The sequence below is a fragment of the Cnephaeus nilssonii genome (genome assembly GCF_951640355.1).
Source record: "Cnephaeus nilssonii genome assembly, chromosome: 6".
Classification (NCBI taxonomy): Eukaryota; Metazoa; Chordata; class Mammalia; order Chiroptera; family Vespertilionidae; genus Cnephaeus; species Cnephaeus nilssonii.
The window spans coordinates 52,995,888-53,022,580 of NC_137077.1; the positions used below are offsets into that span (position 1 = coordinate 52,995,888).

The 26,693-nt window shown below is 41.9% G+C and overlaps 1 protein-coding gene across 2 annotated transcripts in view; it reads right to left on the bottom strand.

The window, feature by feature from the left end:
• Nucleotides 1-26,693, bottom strand: part of SARNP (SAP domain containing ribonucleoprotein) — a 60,450-nt gene that overhangs the window by 7,585 nt on the left and 26,172 nt on the right. The window contains exon 9 of one of the 2 annotated variants that reach the window (XM_079774357.1): nucleotides 26,624-26,692. The exons of the other annotated variant lie outside the window; for it this stretch is intronic. Within the exon in view, the coding sequence (XP_079630483.1) occupies nucleotides 26,624-26,692 (69 nt within the window). The remainder of the gene's footprint in view (nucleotides 1-26,623; nucleotide 26,693) is intronic. 2 annotated transcript variants of the gene reach the window in all.

Genomic DNA, 26,693 nt, shown 5'->3' on the forward strand with positions numbered 1-26,693 from the left:
GGAAAAGAAAGTCAACACTGACTATGAACCTTTCAAACCAATTAATATATTATTGTATTTGTATGACAAATTCTATACAGAGGCTCTTACAGCACTACTTTCAGATGATAGCAAGTATGGCTTCATTGTAATAGATTATAGTGGTGTACTTTTTGGCACACTGCAAGGAAACACAAGAGAAGTCCTGCACATATTCACTGTGGATCTCCCTAAGAAACATGGTAGAGGAGGTCAGTTAGACATAATTGTGTTCGGAAACTAGCTAAGACAGCTGTGCAGCTGTTTATTTCTGGGGACAAAGTGAATGTAGCTGGTCTCATTTTAGCTGATTCAGCTGACTTTATAATTTTTTTTTTAAATCCTCAAATGAGAACTAGAGAAGGATAAATCTCATTTCACAAAGAGACAGGATAAAAACATGAACTAATTTAGAGTATGCCCTTGCTGGAATGGTTTGCTAACAACTACAAAATTTGGAGCCTGGCTGGTGTGGCTCAGTTGGTTGAGCACTGTCCTGTGCACCGAAGGGTCATGGGTTCAATTCCTAGTCAGGGCACATATCCAGGTTGTGGTTTCAATCTCTGGTTAGGGTGAATGCAGGAGACAGCCAATCAATGTTTCTCTCTCACATTGATGTTTCTCTCTCTTTCCCTGTCTCTAAAAAAACACACATATCCTCGGGTGAGGATAACAAAAAAAATTTAGAGTTACACTGAAAAGTGTTACAGGCCCAGCCGGGTGTAGCTCAGTGGTTGAGCGTCGACCCAGGAACCAAGAGGCCACGGGTTCGATTCCCGGTCAGGGCATATGCCCAGGTTGCAGGCTCGATCCCCAGTGGGGGGCGTGCAAGAGGCAGCCAATCAATGATTCTCTCTCATCGTCTCTCATCGTTGATGTTTCTATCTCTCCCTCTCCCTTCCTCTCTGAAATCAATACATATATAATAAAATAAAAGTGTTATAGGTAAGTCACAAGAAGGATCCCAACTTGTGAAAGGTTCTGGTGGAATTGGAGGTATCTTGTGGTGCCTGTCAACATGGGTCCGGCAAAATGTGTTTCACCCCATCCAACCCAAGGAGCATACATGTAGTGGAATACAACAGATTCCTTCCTTATAGTTGGAACATTTCCAGAACTTAATCCCTGAGCATTAGATATTAGAAAAAAAATTAAATAAAACCAGGCCCAACCCTACACTTTGGTTTATCAGCGCAGTAGCCTACAACTAGGTTCGTAGACGCCACTTTGGGCTAATTTAAACAAAAATCCTAATTACTCAACTAGATTTTATGATGAGCAAATAAAAATCTTTATGTGATTAGGTGAAAAAAAAAATAACAACCAGAATCCCAGTTTTTACTTTTTTAAAAAATATATATTTTATTCATTTTTTACAGAGAGGAAGGGAGAGGGATAGAGAGTTAGAAACATCAATGAGAGAGAAACATCGATCAGCTGCCTCCTGCACACCTTCCACTAGGTATGTGCCCACAACCAAGGTACATGCCCTTGACCGGAATTGAACCTGGGACCTTTCAGTCCCCAGGCCGATGCTCTGTCCACTGAACCAAACCGGTTAGGGCCCCAGTTTTTACTTTTACTCAATGGTGAAATTTGTTGTTCTTGTAATTTATAAAGAAGAATAAATTATTTTTTAAACATTCATACATAGAAACAAAAGTATTGTAAACCTTCAAAAGTTAACAGAAATGAGATTGTTAAAAAATAAAATAAGTAGGGCTTCAATATGCATAAGACAAGTAAAAACAAACTAGTAAATTTCTGCTGGAAAAATATTTGTCGTTTACAGAGCTAGGGTTAAAAAATTGAACAAGCAAAGCTGGATAGCTGCCCTGCTTTTGACTGAAGAGATGGCTCCTGTGATCATAGGAACAAAGTCAACTCCTTGGCTGGGGTGGACAGTAGAGGTATTAAAAAATTCCTATGTTTCTATAGGTCTCTGGATTGCCTTTCCTTTTGACTCTGTGGGTTTTGAGACACCCAGAGACACAGTGCCTATAGAAAGCAGGAATATGAATCCTTGGGGTTTTAAAAAATCCATCTCAGGAGCACCACACAGAAGCTTTGTTCAAAAGTTTGTTTGAACTTTTTTAACTTGACCTTATGTTGGTTACCAAAGAAACTATCCTGGCCCACGGTGAGGGTGGGTATGTGAGGGTCTCTTGAGGTGTATAAGAGGATGAATTCTATGTCCAGATGTGCCAAGTTTGGGGGGAGGGGAACGAGACATCCAGAGAGCACACCTGAGTTTAGATGTTCAGTAATCCTAAGGCTGAGCTTTAAAATACTGGTGACTTGGGTTCGCAGAGAAGGTGGAAAATGAGAAAATACCTGTTAAAATGGGATAAATAAAGTGGCAGGTCTGGGTCCTGATGGGAATATGTATGAGACTCTTACACTGAACAGTACTGGATGTTAACAGCAGCTCAGTCTTTAAACATTCTAGGAGAATGGCCAGCTCCAATTCTAATTTACTAAGCTGAAACATTCTCTCTAGTTACAGGGCAGGCATCATCAGTCTCTTGGATGCTTGGAAAATGTCCAGAGCATCCCTCTCTCTTAGAGAGATGACTGGTTCCTTGACTCACCTTACTTCAAAATCCTTTCAAACTATTCAGAGCTCTTTCAGCTTGAGAAACATGTTCATTTTCTCCTTTTTGCTGCACCTGCTTTCTGGTGAGTAAAAAGAAGCTAAGAAAAAGGTTGGTGGCTATGAAGGATTGAAAAATCCAACATATGAGTTATCATTGGTTGATTATTATATGTGCCCTGCCTGACCGGTGATTGAACCCACAACCTTAGAGTATCAGGACAATGCTCTAATCAGCTGACCTACCCGGTCAGGGCTAGAACAGAATATTGCCTACATAGTGTTTTGTTGTTGTTAATCCTTCACCGTTTTTTTCCTCATTGATTTTTTTGAGAGAGAATGGAAGAGAGGGGGGAGAGACAGAGAGAGAGAAACATCGATGTAAGAGAGACACATCGATTGATTGCCTCCCATGGATTGAGCTTGCAACTGAGGTTTGTGCCCTTGAATGGAATCGGACCCATGATCCTTTATTCCTCAGGCCGAGGCTCTAACCACCGAGCAACTGGCTACGGCTTGCACATAGTTTTTCTGCCTTTTTCATTATAACCACCAGCAAAATCCATAGTGTGTGCATAACTTTTATAATCTAAGCTATTATAAAAGACTGAGCCAGGTCAGGCTGGTGAACCAGAGATCATGGTTAGATTCCCAGTCAGGTACATAACCGGTTTGCAGGCTCAGTCCCCAGTAGAGGACGTCCAGGAGGCAGCAGATCAATGATTCTCTATGATCACTGATGCTTCTATCTCTTGTTCCCTCTCTCTTCCTCTCTGAAATCTCTCTCTCTATATAAAAAGAGGTAATATGCAAATTAGGCCAGGACGCTGTAACAGTCACGACCAGCTGAGGAGGAGGGGCCTGGCGCAGGCACAGAGCCTGAGAGAACAACAGACAGGGCGGCCCGCACCGGGCCCTGGAGCCGGAGAGAACAACACGCAGGGGGACTGGACCCAGCCCTGCGGCCGCGGCGCTGGGCTGCTGGGGCTGGAGCAGCAGAGACACAAACGTGCTGGGGGGCCGGCCTCCAGGCCCAGCCCCAGCCCCAGCCCCGCAGCTGGGAACCGGGTTTGATTCTGATCAAGGGCATGTACCTAGGTTGCAGGCTCCTCCCTGGCCGGCGCCCAAGTCAGGGCTCACGCAGGAGGCAACCAATTGAAGTGTGCCTCTCATACTGATGTTTCTGTCTTTGCCTCTCTCTTCACACTCTCTAAAAATCAATGGGAAAATATCCTCATGTGAGGATAAAAAAAAAAAAAAAAAGAAAGAAAGAAATGTCATATCCTATCAAAGAGACATCTTGAAAATGCCTAAAGAAAGTTGTCATTTTTTCATGGTGAAGAGACTGGAGTCCATGTTGATGAAAACACCTTGGCGGCTGCAGCAGGGTGATGGGGTGGCACCTTCCCCTGATCAGCCCGGCTGCCTCCCGCAGAGGCTGGGCTGAGGGACCCCCACCCCCCAGTGCACCAATTTCATGCACCGGGCCTCTAGTCAATAAAACAACAACAACAACAACACAGATGCCCAGCATATGCCTTAAAGAAAAAAAAAAAGACTGAGTCAAATTTCAAGAAAAAAAGAAGTATCTTGTCTTGCCCTGGTTGATATGGATCAGTGGTTAGAGCGCTGACCCATGCAAGTACCTCGGTTGCAGGTTTGATCCCTGGCCCCAGTTGGGGTTCGTGCAGGAGGTAACCAATTGATTTGTTGTCTCTCTCTTCGAGTTTTCGCTCTCTCTCCCTCTCTCCTCTCCCTACTTCCCTTCCACTCTCTCTAAAAATCAATGAAAAAAATATACTCGGGAGGATTAACAACAACAAAATAGTAAAATAAGTACCTTGTCCTTAACTTTAATAATCATAAATTAAAATAATAATATAGTCACTAAGATTTGAGTGACTATATTCTCTTTCTATAGCAATTTTAAAAATAGTAGGTACTACGACATATATAGCATGTGCTTTGACTAAATTCGTTTTATAGATAAGAAAACAGGCTTAGCCCTAACCGGTTTAGCTCAGTGGATAGAGCGTCGGCCTGCGGTCTGAAGGGTCCCAGGTTCGATTCTGGTCAAGGGCATGTACCTTGGTTGCGGGCACATTCCCAGTAGGGGGTGTGCAGGAGGGAGCTGATTGATGTTTCTCTCTCATCGATGTTTCTAACTCTCTATCCCTCTCCCTTCCTCTCTGTAAAAAATCAATAAAATATATTTTAAAAAAGAAAACTGCGGCTTAGAGAGATTAAGTAACTTGCCCAAAGTCTCACAAATAGTTTTACATAGTAAATGGCAGAGCCAGGAATGAAACCCAGAACATTTTTACTCAAGAACCCACCTTTAGTATATCCTCAGGTATCTGATATAAGCATTTCTTTGGGATAATAGAAGCAAATAAAAATCTTTATGTGAACAGGTGGAAAAAAACAACAATGGAAGAAGTGCATAATTCCCAAAGGATAAAGATAAGGACCCTTAGCAAAGTTGTAAACTACTTTAATGACTTCCATATTACTCAAATAACTTTGGTCAATGCTAGGATCCTATTCCCGTTTACCATACCAAATGCCTCAACTTTATAACTAACAGGGGATCTAAGGAATGGACTCCAGTTACTAACCTTTTTAAAAAAATTGATTTGAAAGAGAGAGGAAGAGGGGGAGGTAGAAACATCGATCTGATCAGTGCCTCCCATACACGCCCTGACTGAGGGATCGACTGGGGATCAAACCCACAACCTGGGTATGTGCCCTGACCAGGAATAGAACCCATGACCCTTCAGTGTATGGGACAACACTTCAACCAACTCAGCCACACCAACCAGGGCTCCAGTTAGTAATCTTATATTAAAGATATATTAATCTTATATTAGTAATCTCAATCAAATTTGTTTCTAATTCTGGCTAACTGGCTATTTCATCTGTTGAACTATAATTAAAGAATTATGAACATAGGCCTCTCTACATTTTTCCTTACTTAAGTTTTGCCTACCATCACTAAAATAAAACTGAATAACTGGTATGGCTCAGCTGGTTGAGCATTGTCCTGTGCACCAAGTGTTCAATTCCGGGTCAGGGCACATGCCTGGGTTGTGGGCTCGATCCCCAGTAAGGTGTGTGCAAGAGGCAACAGATCCATTGTTTCTTTTTCCCTTTCCCTTCCTCTCTAAAATCAATTTAAAAAAATATTTTAAAAAGTGAGTAAGGGATATAAATGGAAATTTCAAAATGAGAGACTCTAGCCCAGCCGGTGTGGCTCAGTGGTTGAGTGCCAACCTATGAACCAGTTGGTCATGGTTCGATTCCCAGTCAGGGCACATGCCCAGGTGGCGGGCTAGAGCCCCAGTCGGGGGTGTGCAGGAGGCAGCCAATCAATGATTCTCTCTCATCATTTATGTTTCTGTCTCTCTCTCCTTCACCCTTCCTCTCTGAAGTCAATGAAAATATATTAACCTTTTGCACTCGGATGTCGAGTGTGACTCGACACGGTTAGCATTAGAATAAAGGAATCGAGAAAAAAGCAAGAGAGTGCAAAGGGTTAAAAAAAAATTTTTAAATCTCCATTTCACTAAGTCTCCAGGCCAAGCAGAAAATAAAAGGAACATTACATCTTCTTCCTGAAGAGAGGCAGGACTAGACCATATCTTGGTAAACTTACCACACTATGCACTTATTCCCATTCAATTCAATGCTAGTGGTACTTGAGCAAGATCAAATTACAGAGAGGGAGATGCCACTCTTGAAGCCCAGCCATTCTCTCAGCACAAACCCTAGGACCACTCCCTTCATAAATCTCATCACAAAGTCCATGTGGAACGTGTGAGACAACCTTTCTTCTCGTTCCCTATTTTGCTATATCCCGAAATGGGAATTTTGACTTCTAAATTAAATTTCCTGTTTCTTATTGAGCTCAAAGGTGAGGCAAGAACAAGGGAGGTAAAAGAACAGGGCGGGGAGGGGAGAAGGATATACTTTTCTAGCCACTGAGGATAGAATCAGAGATTTCTCCACAAGCTCCGTTTTTTAATCACATCTTTGGTGCTTTTCCTGGAGATCCAGGCAAAACATCTGCTCTAAATCTACCAGGGGCTCTAGGTGAAAAAAACAACAATACAGATTCCCTCCACTTCCCACTCCCTACAAACAGCCTGCCTAGCCCTCACCCGCAGAAAGCAGAGAGGGTTTATTTTGTGCATGCCTGCTCTTTCCTCACCACCCAGAGGCCCTCAGCTCCCCTCCTAAAGCCTCTTTCCTTCTTGCCCTGCAGGGAAAGTGCACAACAGGCCCAGTAAATCAACACAGTTCTAATGATCTCTCTCACTTGACCCTTCTAGCGTGACGGTGTCGCATGGAGACAATCGTACAATAAACTTCACTCCATCTTTAGCTCCTTGCTGACAGGTTTTGATTCATGGGATGGTGAGACCCATCTGAGGGAAATTACCTTGATCAAAATGCATCTCTCTCTGCATTCATCAGGCCAATGCCCCCCAGGTCATGCTCAAGTGCACAAATGGGGTTATGCATCTGCAGGCAGCACTGACTCCTCTAGCTCAGTGTCATATGCATTGACAAACCCTTCTGTTCTTCACCCCCCTACCCCCAACCCTCTCCTGCAAACACTCAACCACTAACTCTTTATTCTTCCCATGCATGCTCCTGTGTCAGAAGAATAGTGCTGGAATCTGAAATGCCCTTATTTCCTATTAAATGAAAACTCCTAAAAACATACAATTTGCATCCAGAATCAGAAAAGAAACCTCACTAACTAAACACAGGCATTGGATGTTCAGATTGATCAATATATGGATCAATATAGTTCATTTCCTCCATCCTGTCACTCCAGATTTAAATAGCAAGCCAAATGGCTGATGCCATAATAATCCTATTTCCCCAAAATTGTCTTTTCTTTTTAAAAGCTCATTGATAAAAATGAAAAAGGGAATTGTGTAAAAGGAGAGCCCACCCTGTACAATAAAAGGCCGGTGACCATAGCGGCATAGCGATCAGAACGACCGATCCACCAGTAGTTACGAGGTGCATTGACCATCTCTCAGTCCCTCCCCCAGCCCGCAGGCTCCGATCATGGCGAACGGGGAACCACAGGGAACCGGGGTGGGTGGCGGCGGGGCAGGACTGGGGACTGGCGGGTAGGGGAAACGGCCAACCTCTTGGTCCCTCCCCCTGGCCTGCAGGCTCCGATCATGGCAAACGGGTAACCACAGGGAACCGGGGTGGGTGGCGGTGGGGCAGGACTGGGGACTGGCAAGCAGGCGGAAGGCAGACCTCTTGGTCCCTCCCACTGGCCCACAGGCTCTGATTGCTGCATGGCCAATGGGGAACCACGGGGAACTGGGATGGGCAGTGGCGGGTCGGGACTGGGGACTGGCGAGCAGGCGGAAGATGGCTCTGATCACAGGCTAGGCCTAGGGACCCTACCTGTGCATGATTTCGGGCGCTGGGCCTCTAGCACGTACACGCGTACACACACACACACACACACACACACACACACACACACACTCTCTCTCTCTCTCTCTCTCTCTCTAGAGGCCCAGTGCACGAAATTCGTGCACAGGGGTGTGTGTCCCTCAGCCCAGCCTGCACCCTCTCCAATCTGGGACCCCTCGAGGGATGTCCGTCCGACTGCCCGTTTAGGCCCAATCTACGGGATTGGGCCTAAACGGGCAGTCAGACATCCCTCTCACAATCCAGGACTGCTGGCTCCCAACTGTTCACCTGCCTGCCTTCCTGATTGCCCTTAACTGCTTCTGCCTGACAGCCTGATCACCCCCTAACCACTCCCCTGCCAGCCTGATTGATGCCTAACTGCTCCCCTGCCAGCCCCTGCCAGCCTGTTTGCCCCTAACTGCCCTCCCCTGCAGGCCTGCTCATCCCTAACTGCCCTCCCCTGAAAGCTTGGTCGCCCCCAACTGCCCTCCCTTGCAGGCCTGGTCCCTCCCAACTGCCCTCCCCTGCTGGCCTGATCGCCCACAACTGCCCTCCCTTGCAGACCTGGTCCCTCCCAACTGCCCTCCCCTGCTGGCCATCTTGTGTCCACATGGGGTAGCCATCTTGTGTTGGAGTGATGGTCAATTTGCATATTACTCTTTTATTAGATAGGATATGCAGAACTGGACAGAAAGCATGATTAATATTTAATAAAGCCAATATCCCCATGAATCACTATCATGGTATTTTCCATCATGAAATAAGACAGTTCCAAACTGAACCCTTCAGAAGACATCTTCAACTTTCCAAAAATCACTTTTGTCCTTGTTTCCCTTTTATATTTGCAAAATCCTCAGGCAATATACAGAAAAGAATACTTGCTGAGGGAAAAGACTGAGAAATTCAAGACACAAATACAAGTTACATGTGTGAATGTGCTCAGCACCTAGGAACTAACATATAGGTTAACTCAATAAATATTAGATATTAGTTTTATTGAAACATTCCTCCTGGTCCTTGAAACAAAGTGTGAGACTACTAACAATTTGAAGCTAACAATGCCATACATTCATCTTCCTCATTAGAAGTGAAGTCACCAAAAGTTCGTAAGAATCAGACTCATTACCAAGGCAACAAGGAAATTTATTTTAGCTGCAAGGCAAATGAGTATTTGGGCAAATGACTAAATTTAGGGTTAAAGTGTGTCAGAACAGCCTGGTGGGCATGGCTCAGTGGTTGAGTGTTGACCTATGAACCAGGAGGTCACGGTTCAATTCCCAGTCAGGGCACATGCCCAGGTTATGGGCTCGATCCCCAGTGTGGGACGTGCAAGAGGCAGCTGATCAACGATTCTCTCTCATCATTGAGGTTTTCTCTCTCTCTCTGAAATCAATAAAAATTTTTTTTTTTAAAAAAGTGTGGCAGAACAGTAACCAAACAAAACCAGAGTTTTCTCTACCAAGTGCTATTAACCATCTTCTCTTTCTGGAAACCTAAAAAAAAATCTATGCTGCCAAGCTTCACTGATTTCATCATCCTTAATAATTAATGACTACAAAAAATAGGTATCTATATAAGGAAATATCTGAGGGAACTGAGCAAGGATCCAATATCTAACTTTGTGGACCCAATCCCAGGTCCTCTAAAGCAGCGGCCGCTAACCTTTCGGACCTCACGGACCACCAGTGGTCCGCAGAACACCAGTTGGTGACCGCTGCTCTAAAGGCCTCTGAGGAATTACTTTCACTGAATTACCTGACATCCATTTCTATCAACAATTTCAATAACACTAAAATTGTAAAATTAATCCATTCACCTACTAGTCATTCCAGTATCCACCGAGTATCTACTTTTGGTCAGGCACTGTATTGGCATTAGAAATAGAGATGAATAAACAAAGATCCTTAAACTCATGTGGCTTATGAATTCACAACTGAGTTATTGTAAAGATGTGTGCCACTGTTCATTACAGCACTGCATTTTGAGGACCCATGGGAAAATTTTCTTTCTGGTCCCCAGACCCAAAATAATTATGCTTTTGCTGAATAATTTGTTAGTTTTCACCTTCTGAACCCTGTGAATAACTCAACTGTACAACTGTGTTTTCTTTCTGTTTGACTATAAGTTTGAAGCCAACTGTGTGATCTCTCTCTGGGAAGTGATGTTGAAAATATTTCTTTTTTAATATTCTGTTACAAAGGAGAGGTCAGCCCTGGCCAGTGTGGCTTAGTTGATTGGAGTGTCATCCCCTGCACTGAAAGGTTGCAGGTTCAATTCCCAGTCAGGGCACATGCCTATGGGTTTGATCCCTGGTCAGGCGCATACAGGAGGCAACCGATCGATGTATCTCTTTCACATTGATATTTCTCTCTCTCTTTCCTTCTCCCCCTCCTCTTTTCCTAAAATCAATTACAATCAATTTTTTAAAAAGGAAGGAGTGGCCAGAGAATTGTGGTGAAAGAGAAACATAAGATCCAGAGATGGAGATCCAACACCCAGATCCCAAGGTAGAGGCTTATCAGACAAGATGAATGAAGTACAGTTAGTTTCAGGGTGGTTGCTGTACCCTTAAGAACTTATTCTTCTCACCCTGGACCCTGGCCGCTGTGGCTCAGTTGGTTGGAGCGTTGTCCTGTGCACCAAAGATTCCCAGTCAGGGCATATACCCAGGTTGTAGGTTTGATCCCCAGTCAGGGTGCATACGGGAGGCAACTGATGGATGTTTCTCTCTCTCTCTCTTCCCTCCCCCCCCCCTCTCTAAAATAAACAATAAAAACGTATCCTTGGGTAAGGAATGAAAAAAAAAAAAAAAGAACTTATTCTTCTCTAAATATAATGACATTTAATTTAAAAATACCTTACTGTCTCAGGAGGAAAGAGAGGTACTAGGAAATAACTAGAAAATTTTAAATTAAGGGCTCTTGTCAATGGTTTCCATGGTATATACACTGTAGCCAGGAATTAAGACCCAAATAGAAGGCCAACTACAGTAACTGGCAGCCTGAATAGCATAGATGCACTTTCTAAAACGACTGCCTCTTTTAATGACAGAGTACCAAGGATAAGCTGCTCTCTACCCAAAATGGAATCCTACCTTTGTTATCGTCCAAACCAAACTTATGTCTTCAAGATTCAAATTCAAGAGAACATTTTTCAAAACTTACTAATTTTAACCTGAATACAATAAATACTACTATTCAAAGCTTAGTGTTCTAGGGTTATTTGCTCTGCCAAAAGGAGTCCACTTTGATTTAATTAGCAATATCACCCCATGGACTGTGTGTTGAAAGCATTCACCTTCTTCAATCTTATTACTAGTGCCACTCTGGATCATAAAGAGAAACTAGGAGAAACAAAACAGTGACCCAAATGTAACCCAGGCTTATTTAGGGAATTTGAAATCAGTAATTCCCAAAACACAAAGCAAGGGTATTTCTGAATTCAATTAAGAGACATACTCACTTATTCTTAGAGGAGACCAAAAGCATTAACCAAGCCAGGCATTTTTCCTGGTCAGTGCAACAAGCTCACTCACATCATGTGTAGGAAGCAGAACTTAAATCTAAAGAATTCAGTCAGGCCCGGTTTGGCTCAGTGGATAGAGCGTCAACCTGCAGACTGAAGGGTCCCAGGTTCAAGGGCATATGCCTGGGTTGCGGGCTTGATCCCCAGTTGGGGTGTGCAGGAGGCAGCCAATCAATGATTCTCTCTCATTGATGTTTCTATCTCTCTCTCTCCCTTTCCCTTCCTCTCTGAAATAAATTTTATATATTTAAAAGAATTCAGTCAGTTACCTTTACAAGTAGGAAGGGGCATTTCAGGGAAGCTTAGGTACTGCTTTGAGTTGGAGCTGGCCATACTCCTATAGCTGTTTAAATGACTGAGCTATTGTTCACATCCAACAATGTTCAATGTAAAAGTCTCATATAATACATTCCCATCAGGACCTAAACTCTGCCACTTTATTTATTCCAGAAGATTATTTTCTCAAAAAATTTTCCCCTGGAGAGAGGCTAATAGTGAACTAAGTCACATTTTGCAAAAATAACAAATAACTGTCCCTTTTGTACATGAATTACCATACTATGTTAACAGTTCAACCTGATTTTCCAAAGGAATGTAAGGGAAGAATGAGGCAAAAAGGAAAAGAGGGAACCTTATGGTCACATCTTGACTCTCGCTGCCACGTGACTGATGGCAAGATGAAAAGCAGAGCCTGAGGGCTTTCAGGAGATGGTAGATTAATAATGATATGGCCTTGACTTCCCAGAGGTAAAGGTTATGAAACACTCCAGGGTAAGCGAGCTTCCAATTTCATACTCTCAGGGTGAATGACAGCAACTGATGGTTTTTCTCTCAGAAACACTTCAATGCTTAAACACACAGCTGTCACCTCCCTGACCCTGTTTCTGAAATTCATCTGTACATGTTAACCCTTGAGCCTTATGCCAGCCAGACCACAGAACATGGGGTGGTCCTAAAAACCAGTACACAGAGCCCAAAAGAGGACTAAAAGGAAGGACAGGACTAGGAAAGGGTACAGTGTTCTAGCACAAACAGTACACAGTAAAGAGACATTCCAACACTCCCCCACACATATACTTAATACACTTCCCCAAACAACCCCCTTACCTACTCTCAACAATCTTTCCACTGTGATAGGTGTCAGAAACATTAAAACTACACCAGAATAAGAGACCACCAGGAACTGTTATCTCCTGTCTTCAATGGATTTGAAGTTCCCAAACAGCTCAGAACCAAACACTCTTCTGAGTCACTAGCTCCTATCACTTTTTCTTTCTCTTGTTCAAATCAAGCTTTTCCTCAACCCCACTCCTCTTCAACCCCAGAGGAGGTCATCTGGGTCTTACAGTAATTGATTGTAGGACAAAGCAAGGCAGGTGGAGGAAATGAAGGCTTCACACTTGAGACCCCTGGAAACCACGTTTCTATTAAAAGTCCCCACACCTCCCTTCCCTTGAAAGCCAAAAAGCTGTTGCTTTTAAGGATAAGCGATGCACAATTTGGAAGAAATGTCAAGAAAGCTAAAAATGTTTGAGGGGAGGTAAATGTTGTCTTGGCCAAAATATACAGAGAATGAAGGATGACAGTTACCTAAGAATTCACACATTTAGAATGAGCACTAGGAAAACAGATTCTTTTCACCTCTAATATTTTAAAATGCAGATTTCTGGCTTCACCCAAGCTAATAAATATGAATCTCAAAAGGAAGAGCTTAAGGAGCTGAATTTTAAAAAGGGCCCCCTGGGACTCTTATGTGCAGCTATAGTTGGTAACAATTGCAAATAGCTTTGAGTGTAGACCAACATTAAAAGAAAAATTCCTCACCAAGTCCAAAGAAAGCTGTTACCACAATCCAATTTCCCCCCAAAAGCAGCAGGGGCCTTCCTAAAATGTTTAAAATTCCTACAAACAGGATATCTCTGTGGCAGAGATGTGAAAGAAAAAGGAAAGTTAGAAAGGAATCACAGCTGGCTCTAAGGAACGCACTGTTAGGGTCGCCGAAGCTCTCAGCCCATTTGGTTTTCCAGATGACCTAATAAATTCGTAATTCTTTACCCCTTTCAGACTCATGCGTTCCTCTTTTGGTGACCCTACCACACACCTGTCTTGCTGCTTTCTTAGAATTCAAATAGAGGAACAGAAAGACACTTTTAAACCAGAGGAGTTCAATAAAGGAAGAACATGCCAAAACAAGTTCAGGGAACAGCTCAGGTATGTGGAAGAAAAAAGATAGGCAATTATGTTGATGCACACAAAGGTATTTTTTACTACAGAACTGATACAGAGTTAAAAGAGAGAATGTCAATAAAGTGGAGAACAGATAAATGTTAAGGACCATGTGTTTCGCTTGTCATTTAGAGTGCTAAAGAGGGCCATCATATAAGGCCTCTCATCTTACATATAGTTCTGTTCATTTCCAGTTTTCTTTCCTCCTCAACTATTTCATATCTAAGCATGAGCATAATAGTAAAAATTCTATATAACTGCATCCCTCTACTCTATAACTTAATAAACTCCTCCCTCAATAAATACTTCCTAAAATCCAGACACTAAGCATTTCAAACAATCTCCTCAATAACACATATTCACTGCTAGGGACTTAAAAGATTCAATATTTGATATGAACTCCAAATGTGGAACAATCTGAAAGTACATTTCTATTTCTGTCCTAAGAATCTGCTCTGGGGATGAGAAGGTAGATTTGGTTAAAATATTAATTTTTTTAAAGGTTCTTTTGTTTTAAATATATTTTTATTGATTTCAGAGAGGAAGAGAGAGGGAGAGAGAGAGATAGAAACATCAATGATGAGAGAGAATCATTGATTGGCTGCCTCCTGCATGGCCCCTACTGGATCAAGCCCACAACCTGGGCATGTGCCCTTGACCGGAATCGAACCTGGGACCCTTCAGTCCGCAGGCCAACGCTCTATCCACTGAGCCAAACCGGCTAGGGCTAAAATATTAATTTTTGAAAATGTGAGAAAAAAGCAGCAAAGGTACAGGAGGGGAGGAAAAAAGTTAACATTTTCTAGATCTTAATAAGATCTCAGATTTTATTTAAAAGAGGCTCTTTGCTAGTTTGCAAACATCACCCACCACCAAGTATCCCCCTATAAAATCTCCCAATCTGATTGTCTCATCCCCATCTCCATCTCCAAAATACTGATTTTTTTCTGACCAACTTTGGCTATCAAGCATGAAAAGCAACTTTGCTATTTTGGTGAGTACATTAAGAAAAATGAATTATCATGTAATTATTAAACCTGAATTGAACTGACCCCATAAAAATAAAATATTACCTCTCCCAATCAATGTCAGCCCAAAGAACAGTATTAATGAAGTGTTAACCTCTCAAGTATTGAAATAAATCTTAAACATTCCTGTACTGGTACAGCTCTCACATCATGAGGAGCCCTTTGAACACCAAAATTCTCCCCTCCCAGCAAAAATAACAACACATACACACACAGATTAAAAAAAAAAAATAGCCCACATTTTTTCTCCCATGCAGATTTCGAAGGATGGACAGACGTGGATTCAGATAGTTCACATTTCACTGTAGCCAACAATATCTATGAGTGATCAGACAGATATTGTTCTGCTTAGAAAAGCCAGGCCAGCTCTGATCACCCCCAAATTAGACAAACAACTCGACAACCAATCATATATAATGTGATTGACAGGTGGATTTTAAAAATTATTCATCTTATATACTGAAGAGTACTTAAAAAAAAAAAACCAACAACCCGACACGCAAAGAATAATCCCACCCCAAGAACTTGGCTGGCCAAAAACAACGGAAGGATATTTAAAAGTAAAACAGACTCAACAAAACCCAGCATTCCCCTCCTTTCCCAGGCTATGTTTACTCTTGGAGCAAAGACTACAGGGGGACCAGAGATAGGCATAAAACTTGTTTTTTATCAAAGTTATCAGTTCTGACATGTTAGAAGAAGGAATGCAAAGATATTAGTGGGGGTGGGTATTGAGCAGGGGAGATAGAAAAGAGTTGAGTTTTTTTTTTATCTGACTTCCTTATCTATTAATGCTTTGGGTTCAAACTAAATGAATGAAATCAGAGAGAGAAAAATCAAATGAAAAGGTACAAGATCCTAGTGGTCTCAACTATGTACCTTAGGGAAGAATAAGCCCTCTATAACAAATTTCTCAAAAATCCAATTTGTAGCCCTGGCTGGTGTAGCTCAATTAGTTGAGCATTGTCCAATGCACCTAAAAGGTTGCTGGTGATTCCCGGTCAGAGTACATGCACAGGTTGTGGGATTGGACCCTGGTAGGGGTGTGTATGGGAGGCAGCGGACTGATGTTTCTCTCTCACATCAATGTTCGTCCGTCCGTCCGTCCCTCCCTTCCCCTCTCTCTCTTAAATCAATAAAAACGTATTTTTTAAAAAGATCCAATTTATAGTAAACAGGGCAAACCACCAGCCATAAATGTTAACATAGCATCAAAAATTTCAACTTGCTTCCCCCAATTTTTGAAGCATTTCCTCTTAAAGTGTTCAATTTCTATTCCTAATATTTCATGTCCAATTTTTTTTCATAACCAGCTAGGTAAAAAGTGTGTGCTTGAAAGTTAAGGCACAGTGGCAGAGTAAAAGTTGTTGAGCAAAGAAAAACCTGACTCCTACTTCCCTAGTTAAAATTAGAATACATTTTCAAGAGCCCTGGGCAGGGGAGAGAAAAATTCCATTCTGCTTCTTTGCTCTTCAAAATTCCTATAGCCAAGTGGTTTAACAGCAGTTGAATGGCACACATTATAATGACATCATTGATTGGACCCGTAACAGAAGGGAGTGAGAAGAGAGGGTGGGAGGGGGAGGGAATGAAAAGAGAGGGAGGTGAAGATGTATTTGTGTTACAGACAAAAGACAAGTTCTGTTCCTCAGCAGGGACAAATGAAGAACCAGATGAGGGTATACTGAGGTCAGAAAGTTTCCCCCATTGTTTCCTCTTTAAATAGCCTCACCCCTAAAGGTGTATTCCAATGGTTGAATGGAGAAACAGCAGCATGAAAAATGCCAAATATTTATTTTCAAATTATTATGAACTAGAAGGGGATTTCAAGGACTGGTTAAATTTGGTTGGGCCTAAAATGCTCCAAGAAATACTGAAGACTATGTGAGGTTGGGTCTTGGTTTCTCCTAAAATTCATCCTTTCTGATAGCCACTCAATTGCTCTATCTATCATATATATAGCCCATTCTTATCTTCTTTTCTTGTAATTAATATGTTAAAAGAATACAAATAAAAACAAAAAACCTCACCCAAGGAGTGAGGATATTTTTTCCATTGATTTTTAGAGAGAATGGAAGGGAGGGGGTGTGGGAAGGGAGAGGCGAAAGAGAAACATCAATTGGTTACCTCCTGCACAGCGCCCCAACTGAGGGCAGGAATCAAATGGAACCTGCAACCCAAGTACATGCCTTGACTGGAAACTGAACCTGTGACCCTCTGGTGCGTAGGTCGATGCTCTAACTATTGAGCCACACCGGCCAGAGCAAGAACACAATTTTTCAAACGGAGAAATCATTTTGGGAAAAATGATAATCTAGGATGAAGGGGGCCCTAGCTGGCTTGGCTCAGTGGATAGAGCATCGACCTTCAGACTGCAGAGTGGTTCAATTCTGATCAAGGACACATACCTTGGTTGTAGGCTTGATTCCCGCCCTGGAAGGGTGTGTGTGGGAAACAACCAATAGATGCGTTTGCTCTCACGTAGGAGTTTCTGTCTCCCCCTCCCTTCCACTCTCTAAAAATCAATGGAAAAATATCCTCAGGTGAGGATTAACAAGAAAAAAAGGATAAAAGGGAGGGAGGGATTCCTTCAAAAGCCCTTGATCAATGAAATACAATAACTAAGAGGATCACACAAGTTTTTTCCATCTACAATCTATCTGCATTTTTGTTCTTTTTTTTTCCCCCCTAATTCTTAACTGAGGATGTTTTTATTGATTTTAGAGAGAGTAAGAGAAACACTGATGTGAGAAACATCGATTAGTTGCCTCTCGTATATACCCTGACCAGGGATCAAACCCACAAGCTAGGTTATGTGCCCTGACCAGCAATTGAACCCCAAACCTTTTTTGGTGTACAGGACAACACTCCAAACAACTGAAACACCTGGCCAGGGCTCTTGGTTCTTAGATTAACACTCAACCATCGAGCCACATGGCTGGGCGAGCTTTCTTGGTGTTATGGGGTCCTATGAGAAAAGGGAATAGAGAATTAAGCAGCTGAACCCAGGTACTTAACCTGGGTTCAGCTGCTTTAGTATATTTGGATGAATAGAAGAACCCAAGCCTACTCTGCAGGCTACTTTCCCAACTTATCCTGAGATCTAAATCTTCAACCACTTACCCCTTTAAAAAATATTCTATCAAACACCTCACCATAGCTTATAGTTCCTCAGGTTCTTAGTGAGTTACAGGTTGGCAATGTCCTATGCATAGCCCCACGGTCTGCCTTTGGAAAAGATTTGTACACCCATACCTAAACTGACAAATCCCAATTATAGGCTCTCTGAGAAGGCTGGTGGTCAACTTCTAAATCCACAGCATGAACTTCCTTCTCTCCACATCCCAATGGCTAATCTCTATGCCAAAGCCCACTGCTGAAGGGGAGGAACAAACAAATATTTCTTCATTTATTTCAGATGGTGGAAAGGAATCTAGATATAATCAAATAAGCTTTCTAAAAGAGAGTGAATGGAGACCAGACTGCCATTGGTTAGCCACAATGGAATTCGAATACTAGTAGAAGACATAAGTGCCCTCCTGTACTTGGAACTGACTCATTGTCCCAGCTTCCTCTTTTAGTGACAAGCTCATCAAAAATAAGGCAGTGGTTAGAGCATCGGCTCACAGACTGAAGGGTCTCAGGTTTGATTCCCTTGAAGGGCAGGTATCTCAGTTGCAGGCTCAATCCCTGGCCTCCACTCAGTTGCAGGCTCAATCCCTGGCCTCCAATTGGGGCTGGTGCAGGAGGCAACCAATGAGAGTGTGAGTGTGAGTGTGAGTGTGAGAGTGAGAGTGAGAGTGAGAGAGTGAGTGAGTGAGTGAGTGGGGGGGGAGACTCCCCCGCCCTCCCACTCTCAAAAAAAAAAAAAAAAGTCAATGGAAAAAATATCCTCAGGTGCGGATTAACAAAACACAAGGTAGGTCTAATATCTCTCTCACTTTGAAGTGGTTTATTCCCAACCAATGGGTGAATAAAAATATGTAATTATATGAAAGGCTCATAAAACTAATCACCGCAGCCACCCAAGAATTTTCTAGCTCCCAGCCTCATCAATAAGAAGTGGTCAGTGGAGGGATAGTTTGTTTTCAACCTTTATATTCTGACACTGTGTAACTTAAGACAACATTATCAGGGAAGAAATGAGCAGAAATCACAAATCTGAGGAAAGCATCCTTCAGGGTTTATAAGCCTTAAGATAAATCATTAGCATAGTTACCTAGATCTGAAAAGCTATAAGTAGGGAAAACCCAGTTAATATTCTAGTAGAGAAGTAAGGAAAACGTATTAAGATTAACAGGGATACAAGATGTTTATATTTTCTACTACTATTAATGAATAAGCAGCCCAGCTGGTATGGTTCAGTGGATTGAGCGTCTTCCCATGCAGGGAGGTCACCAGTTCAATTCCCGGCACATGTCCAGGTTTCTGCCCAATCCAGGTGGGGGGCGTGCAGGAGGCAGCTGATCGATGTTTCTCTCTCATCTCTCTAATGGATGTTTCTATATCCCTCTCTCTCTAAAATCAATAATAAAATAATTTTAAAAAAAGATGTAGCAACAAATGCTTTTCTACTTAGTGCCTGGGCTTTTTATTTATTTTTTAAATATATTTTTATTGATTTCAGAAAGGAAGGGAGAGGGAGAGAGATAGAAACATCAATGAGAAGAATCACTGACCAGCTGCCTACTGCACACACCCCCCAGCCCGCAACCAGGGCATGTGCCCTTAACCGGAATCGAACTTGGGACCCTTCAGTCCATAGGCCGACACTCTATCCACTGAGCCAAACCAGCTAGGGCTGGGCTTTTTTTTTTAAAGGATACTTAACCCAGCTGGATTTCCTGTAACCTCCTAGACCTAAAGTATCAAGTTTTACTTTCCCAAATGTGCTAATAACAAAACAATCAACTCAAATAAGCTACTTCAGTTAACACTGTAACTCTAGGCCCAGACTTAAGTTTTTACCAAAACTGATGTCCAATGACTGATATACAAGGTGGGGCAAAAGTAGGTTTACAGTTGTTCGCATGGAAAATGATTAATAAATGTTTCGAATATTCACAATTGTAAACCTACTTCTGTCCCCACCTATACTAGGTGTACCGGTTAATAATGCGGATTTTTTTCAATTGATGGGGTTACCCAACCTATATAAAAAAAGCGTAATATGCTAAGTGTCAGACTGATAGGTCGACCGTTTGGTCAACTGTTCACTCAACTGTTCGACCAGTCGCTATGACATGCACTGACCACCAGGGGGAAGACGCAATGACCGGTAGGTTAGCTTGCTGCTGGGGTCTGGCCGATCAGGACTGGGCGAGAGGGCCGGACATTGGACATGCCCTGGAGCCCTCCTGGGCCAGCCAGGCTTGATCAGCCCAATTGCTGGTCAAGCCAAGGGACCCCACCCATGCACAAATTTGTGCACCGGGCCTCGAGCATGTTGATATATATGTGATTTGATATGCATGTTATTTTGTTGTATTGACAACAAGCTTCAAAACTTCATATGTCAAATTTTCTGAAGGTGTTAACATCATAGATATTTTTACACTTAAAAATGTCGAATTTCATGCCAAAAAAAGAGAGCATTTGCGGGAAGTTTTAAATTCATTACTTTATTTTGAAGAAAAATGCTGCTGAATACTTCGGGAAACTTATAGTGAACATGCTCCATTTCAAGATACTTGTGAATGCTGGTTTAAACGCTTTGAAAGTGATGAAAGACAAAGGACGTCCAGGTCAACCGAAAAAGTTTGAAGACGCCGAAACCGGTTTGGCTCAGTGGCTAGAGCGTCGGCCTGCGGACTGAAAGGTCCCAGGTTCAATTCTGGTCAAGGGCATGTACCTTGGTTGCGGGCACGTCCCCAGTGGGGGGTGTGCAGGAGGCAGCTGATCGATGTTTCCCTCTCATCGATGTTTCTAGCTCTCTATCCCTCTACCTTCCTCTCTGTAAAAAATCAATAAAATATATTTAAAAAAAAAAAAAGTTTGAAGACCAACAATTACAAGCATTATTGGATGAAAATGCATGTCAAACTCAAAAACAACTTGCAGAAAGATTAAACGTTGCTCAGTAAACAATTTCCGATCATTTACAAGCAATGGGAAAGATTTTCAAGGAAGGAAAATGGGTGCCATATCAACTGAACGAAAGACAAATGGAAAACCGAAAAGTCATCAGTAAAATGTTGCTTCAACGGCACGAAAGTCTTTTTTGCATCAAATTGTAACTGGCGATGAAAAGTAAATTTATTTTGAGAATCCCAAACGCACAAAATCATGGGTTGATCCAGGTCAACCATCAACATTGACTGCAAGGCCAAATTGCTTTGGAAAGAAGACAATGCTCTGTGTTTGGTGGGATCAGGAAGGTGTGGTGTATTATGAGCTTCTAAAACAAGGTGAAACCATTAATACTGACAGCTACTGACAACAAATAATCAATTTGAACCACGCTTTGATCGTGAAATGACCAGAATGTGCCAGAAGACACAGCAAAGTAATTTTGCTTCATGATGATGCACCATCACACACTTCAAAACCAGTTAAAGACACCTTAAAAGATCTTGCCTGGGAAGTATTAACCCTCCCGCTGTATTCACCAGACCTTGCTCCTTCAGATTACCACTTGTTCCGATCGATGGCATACGCACTTTCGGAGCAGCACTTCAAAATGTACGAAGAAGTAGAAAATTGGGCCTCTGAATGGTTTGCCTCAAAACAAGAAAAGTTCTATTGGGACGGTATCCACAAATTACCTGAAGGATGGGGGAAATGTGTAGCTAGCGATGGATATTACTTTGAATAAAACACTTCTGATGTTTCTCTTAAAATTATCGTGTTTTCTACGTTTACAAAATCCGCCATTATTAACTGGTACACCTAGTACTATCAAGTGATCTGACTTCCCATCTATTCCTTCTATCCATCTCTCATTCCTTTCAGAGATGAGTTTCTTATGTGCCAGGAAAGTCCTGTCCTTCACCAATAGGACTAACCCAAACACTATTTCTCTTGGGAGGCATGACAAAGTGACAGAAAACAACAAAAACAACCAGTAGAGCACAAGACTAAAAACCTAGCTGGTGATCAATCAGAACCAATCAGGCAGAGGTTATTTATCTGGGTTCTGTTTTGTTTGAGGGGTGGGAGGTTTCTAAGCCCATAGTCACCATGAGACTTATATGAGAAAAGGCATGCCATTCTATCCTCAAATAGCCCAAAGAGTTGGAGGGACAATTTACAACCTCTTGTGTAAAAAATGTCTATAAATGCCAGTGCCATTCTTTGCCCTGTCACTTCCCATTATCCTAAACCAACAGGATTCTATTCACTGAGACTTAAGCTAGAAACATGAATGGACAGGCCTTTCTTGGGCAGGCAAAAGAGGTTTTGTGTATAGTACACTAATGGAATATATGAACAGTTATACAAAAGTCAGCCTAAGAAGAATAGCTGAGACTCAGTGCCCTCAAATTTATAATATGGTCAAGCTATAAATCTAAAATATGAAGAGATGATTATGAGAGTTAAAAAAGAAATCAGTCATAAGTACTATTAATCCAGGGTTCACTTTCTCTTACACGCTTTCCCTTTTTATCATATATAATGGTCTGCAGCAAAATCTACTGAAGAGAAATCAGCAAGCAATTGAGGCCTTAACCTGGATCAAGTAAACACAAACCCTGTGCAATGGAGATGACAGGAGGTGGGTTTCTCATTCTACTTTTAGGACATTAGGATGAAGAAGAGGCATCTCCACACCATCTACTAACTTACCAGTATTGGCATCATCTCTACGTGAATGAGATCTGTGCCTGAAGAACTGTAAAACTTAAACAGGTGTCTAAACTATGTAGGAGGATGTTATACTAGAATCCAGGACCCTAAAATAAGGTGGACAGAATGCTGATCTGGCTGTTCCATAAAAATAAACTTAATCATGTCACTACCTTGGCCAACCAACCAAATACTAGGTAGAAAATAAGCTCTGGTGATAAAGAACAGTTATGCATAAGACTGAAAAAGGCAATTCTCACTGAGAATCTATCCAGTTTGCAATTTCAGGCTTTGGATATAGGACACTAAGTTCTAGGAATCAAGTTACTTGAAAAAAAGAACACTTTCTTTTATCTTACTCCTTTTCCTCCAATTTCTCTTTCTATAGGTTCAGTCTAAAACTGTTTATAGTCTAGCCTGGTCAGAATGGCTCAGTGGTTAAAGGTCCACCTATGAACTAGGTCAGGGTTCGATTCCTAGGCAGGGCACATGCCCAGGTTGTGGGCTCCATCCCCAGTGTGGGGCACGTGCAGGAGGCAGCTAATCAATGATTCTCTCTCATCATTGATGTTTCTATCTCTCTCTCCCTTTCCCTTCCTCTCTGAAATCAATAAAAATATATTAAAAAATAATTAAAAATAAAACTATTTATATTCTACAAGTACTGAAAAATTTTGGGCTACAAAAACAGGGATTCAATTTATGTGGTCTGATAAAGGAGTTCTATGCTACTTCCAAGTGTAAAAGCTGTGTGGGAGATATAAACTAGGCTTGAGTAGTTTAATACCCATGTGGCTATTCTATTAAAAATTCAGTTCCTCAGTTACACTAGCTACATTTCAAGTGGTCAATACCACATGTTGCTAATTACTACTATATTAGATAACAGATTATTAAGTAGGACAATATTCTATAGAATATTTCTATCATCACAGGAAGTTCTATTGGACAATAGTAGTCTAGACAGCAAAATATCAACATTTCTAGGACATTTTAGTGGTTTATGGGGAAAATTAGAGCAAACTGTTAAAATGAGGATGATTATGAAAATCAGGATTTATGATCAATGTATATGGAACTTATACTCAAAGAAGACATCTCAAAAAGTCACAAACCTCCAACCATAGTGGTCCCTGGGAGAAATCATATACTCTAGAACAGTGCTATTCAAAATGTGGTCTGCATCCTGGTGCTGGTCCCCAAACTGTTTGTGACAACTCTGCAGTTAAATCCAGAAATGGGGAGTGTTTAGAAACTTCCAGAGTAATTTAACATTGCTGTGACATTTTAATTTTATTGTATTTTATAAAAGTACCACTCTGCAATAAACTGGAAATTTAAAAAAGCTAGTCTTTGCCCTGGCTGGTAGCTCAGTGGTTAGAACACCACCCCACACACAGAAGGGTTGAGGGTTTGATTCCTGGTCAAGGAAAAAAAAAAAGGCTAGTCTTTGCCATAGAACTTGAGAGAAACACTACTCTAGAACATATGTGTGACAATGAATGTGATTAGAGAACAGAGCTCATATAGTCAGAGTTCTGCCAATTACCACTATCTGATTATAACCCTTCAGAGATTTAAAATGAAAACTGAAATCTTACCAGTGATCAAAAACCACAGAAGTTAACTGATTCAATTAGTCATAAAGCCAGTTGGCCAACAGAACTGAACTAAGAAGGAAGAAAATAAACAAACAAACAAACAACAAAAAAAGGGGAAGAAAACTAATATTTATTGAGGTTGTCAAAGTGTCACTATGTGTTAGGTAATTTCAAATATACTATTTACTCTTCGCAGTGTTAGGTATTACTCCCATTTAAAAAAAAATTTTTTTTTTGGTTAATCCTACCCCGAGGATATTTTTTTCTTTTTTGAGACTATTTTTTTCCATTGACTTTTAGAGAGAGTGGAAGGGAGGGAGGGAGGGAGGAAGGGAAAGAGACGGGAGGTGAAGAGGGAAGGAGGAAGGAGAGAGAGAGAGAGAGAGAGAGAGAGAGAGAGAGAGAGAGAGAGAGAGGAGAGAAATATCGATGTGGGAGAGACACATCGATTGGTTGCCTGGTTGCCTCCTGCATGTGCCCCAACCAGGCAGGAGATTGAACCTGCAACCCAGGTACATGCCCTTGACTGGGAATCGAATCTGCAACCCTTCAGTGAATGGGCTGGTGCTCTAACCATTGAGATACCGGCCAGGGCATTACTACCATTTTTATAGATGAGGATCAAATAAGTTTAATATTTTGCTCAAAGTCACAAAATCAACTAAGGTATCTCCTTCATGTTCTACTCATGGACTGGCAAAATCAGGTCAAATATAGAGAAAGATTAAAAGGAAAAGAAAAGCTAATGTCCCTGTAATAAAATGCTATCAAAATAACTCAGGTGGCCCGGCCGGTGTGGCTCAGTGGTTGCGTGTTGACTTATGAACCAGAGGTCACAGTTTGATTCCGGGTCAGGGCACAGGCCTGGGTTGCAGGCTTGATCCCCAGTAGGGCGCATGCAGGAGGCAGAGCCAATCAATAATTCTCTCTCATGATTGATGTTTCTCTCTCTCTCTCTCTCTCCCTTCCTCTCTGAAATCAATTAAAAAAATATATATATATAAAAAAAACAAAGCAACTCAGGCAAACAGTATATGTGAGGGACAAATTCCTCTCAGGAATATGTCCATGTGAGCTGAGTAGTAGGAGGTACAATGTTCAATTTAATTCATTTTGATGGAACATACACACACACATAATTCCCTAAAAGAGTGAAGTTATTGCTGAGATTCTCAGATACCTAGCCCTCATATACAAAAGGAGATAGATGAGATCCAGGGCCACACAGCCAAAGCATCCTTCCCCGTGGCCATCTAGCAAAACACAAATGTCTTTGGGTTTATAATAATTCTTCCCAATTAAGCTGCACGTGGTTTAAGAATCACTTACTCTGACTTCCTCTCAACTCCTAAATTGTAAAAATTTCACACAAACCAGCAAATACTCCTATTGAACACCTATGGTCTCAGCATCAAGCTGAGCACACAGAGCTGATGTTGTATTTCTGGTAAACACAAAAAATGTAACTTGAAGGAAGGAAAGATGAAACATACCTGTAAGCAAGATTATGAGTCCTCCCTGTGCCGCCCCCCCGCCCCCGGCCCACAACAGGCACAAGTGTTTATTTATTTTTTTTTTAAAATATGTTTTATTGATTTTTTACAGAGAGGAAGGGAGAGGGATAGAGAGTTAGAAACATCGATGAGAGAGAAACATCGATCAGCTGCCTCCTGCACACCCCCTACTGGGGATGTGCCCGCAACCAAGGTACATGCCCTTGACCGAATCGAACCTGGGACCCTTCAGTCCGCAGGCCGACGCTCTATCCACCGAGCCAAACCGGCGAGGCAGTGTTTACTTCTTAGTTTCAGTTTTTTTCCTGAGCAAAAATATAACTGGTCAGGTCAATTTTCCTATGGATTTCCAAAGAGCTCAATATTTCCATACTCAAATGGGAAAGAATAATTTTTTTATTTTTTAAAAATATATTTTATTGATTTTCTTACAGAGAGGAAGAAAGAGGGATAGTTTGAAACATCGATGAGAGAGAAAGATCGATCAGCTGCCTCCCCCCCCCGCCCCCCCAAGGATGTGCCCGCAACCAAGGTACATGCCCCTGCCTAAAATCGAATCTGGGACCCCTGAGTCAGCAGGTCAACGCTCTATCCACTGAGCCAAACCAGTCAGGGCAAGAATAATTTTTTTTAATGTTTTCTTTCGACAACCAAGAGAAATACAGAGCATGCTCAAACAGCCTAAGTAGAAGCTATGAAAACAATCTGGGGGGCGGCGGGGGTGGGGTGGGGACGACGACCAATTAGCTTTGGGAAACAATTTCTGTAATACAATCAATAGTCAGTGAGAGGAGATGAGAGTCAAAGGACTGTGTGAAACAAAGTGTCACATTCTTAGCCTGGTAGTCCTTAAGCTGCTCTAACATTGCAAAAACAGTACTTTACCTTTCTGGAGATTGAAGAGACATTCAAACCAAATCTTTGAGCTCTTTCCTTTAGCTTGTCCAGGTTAACC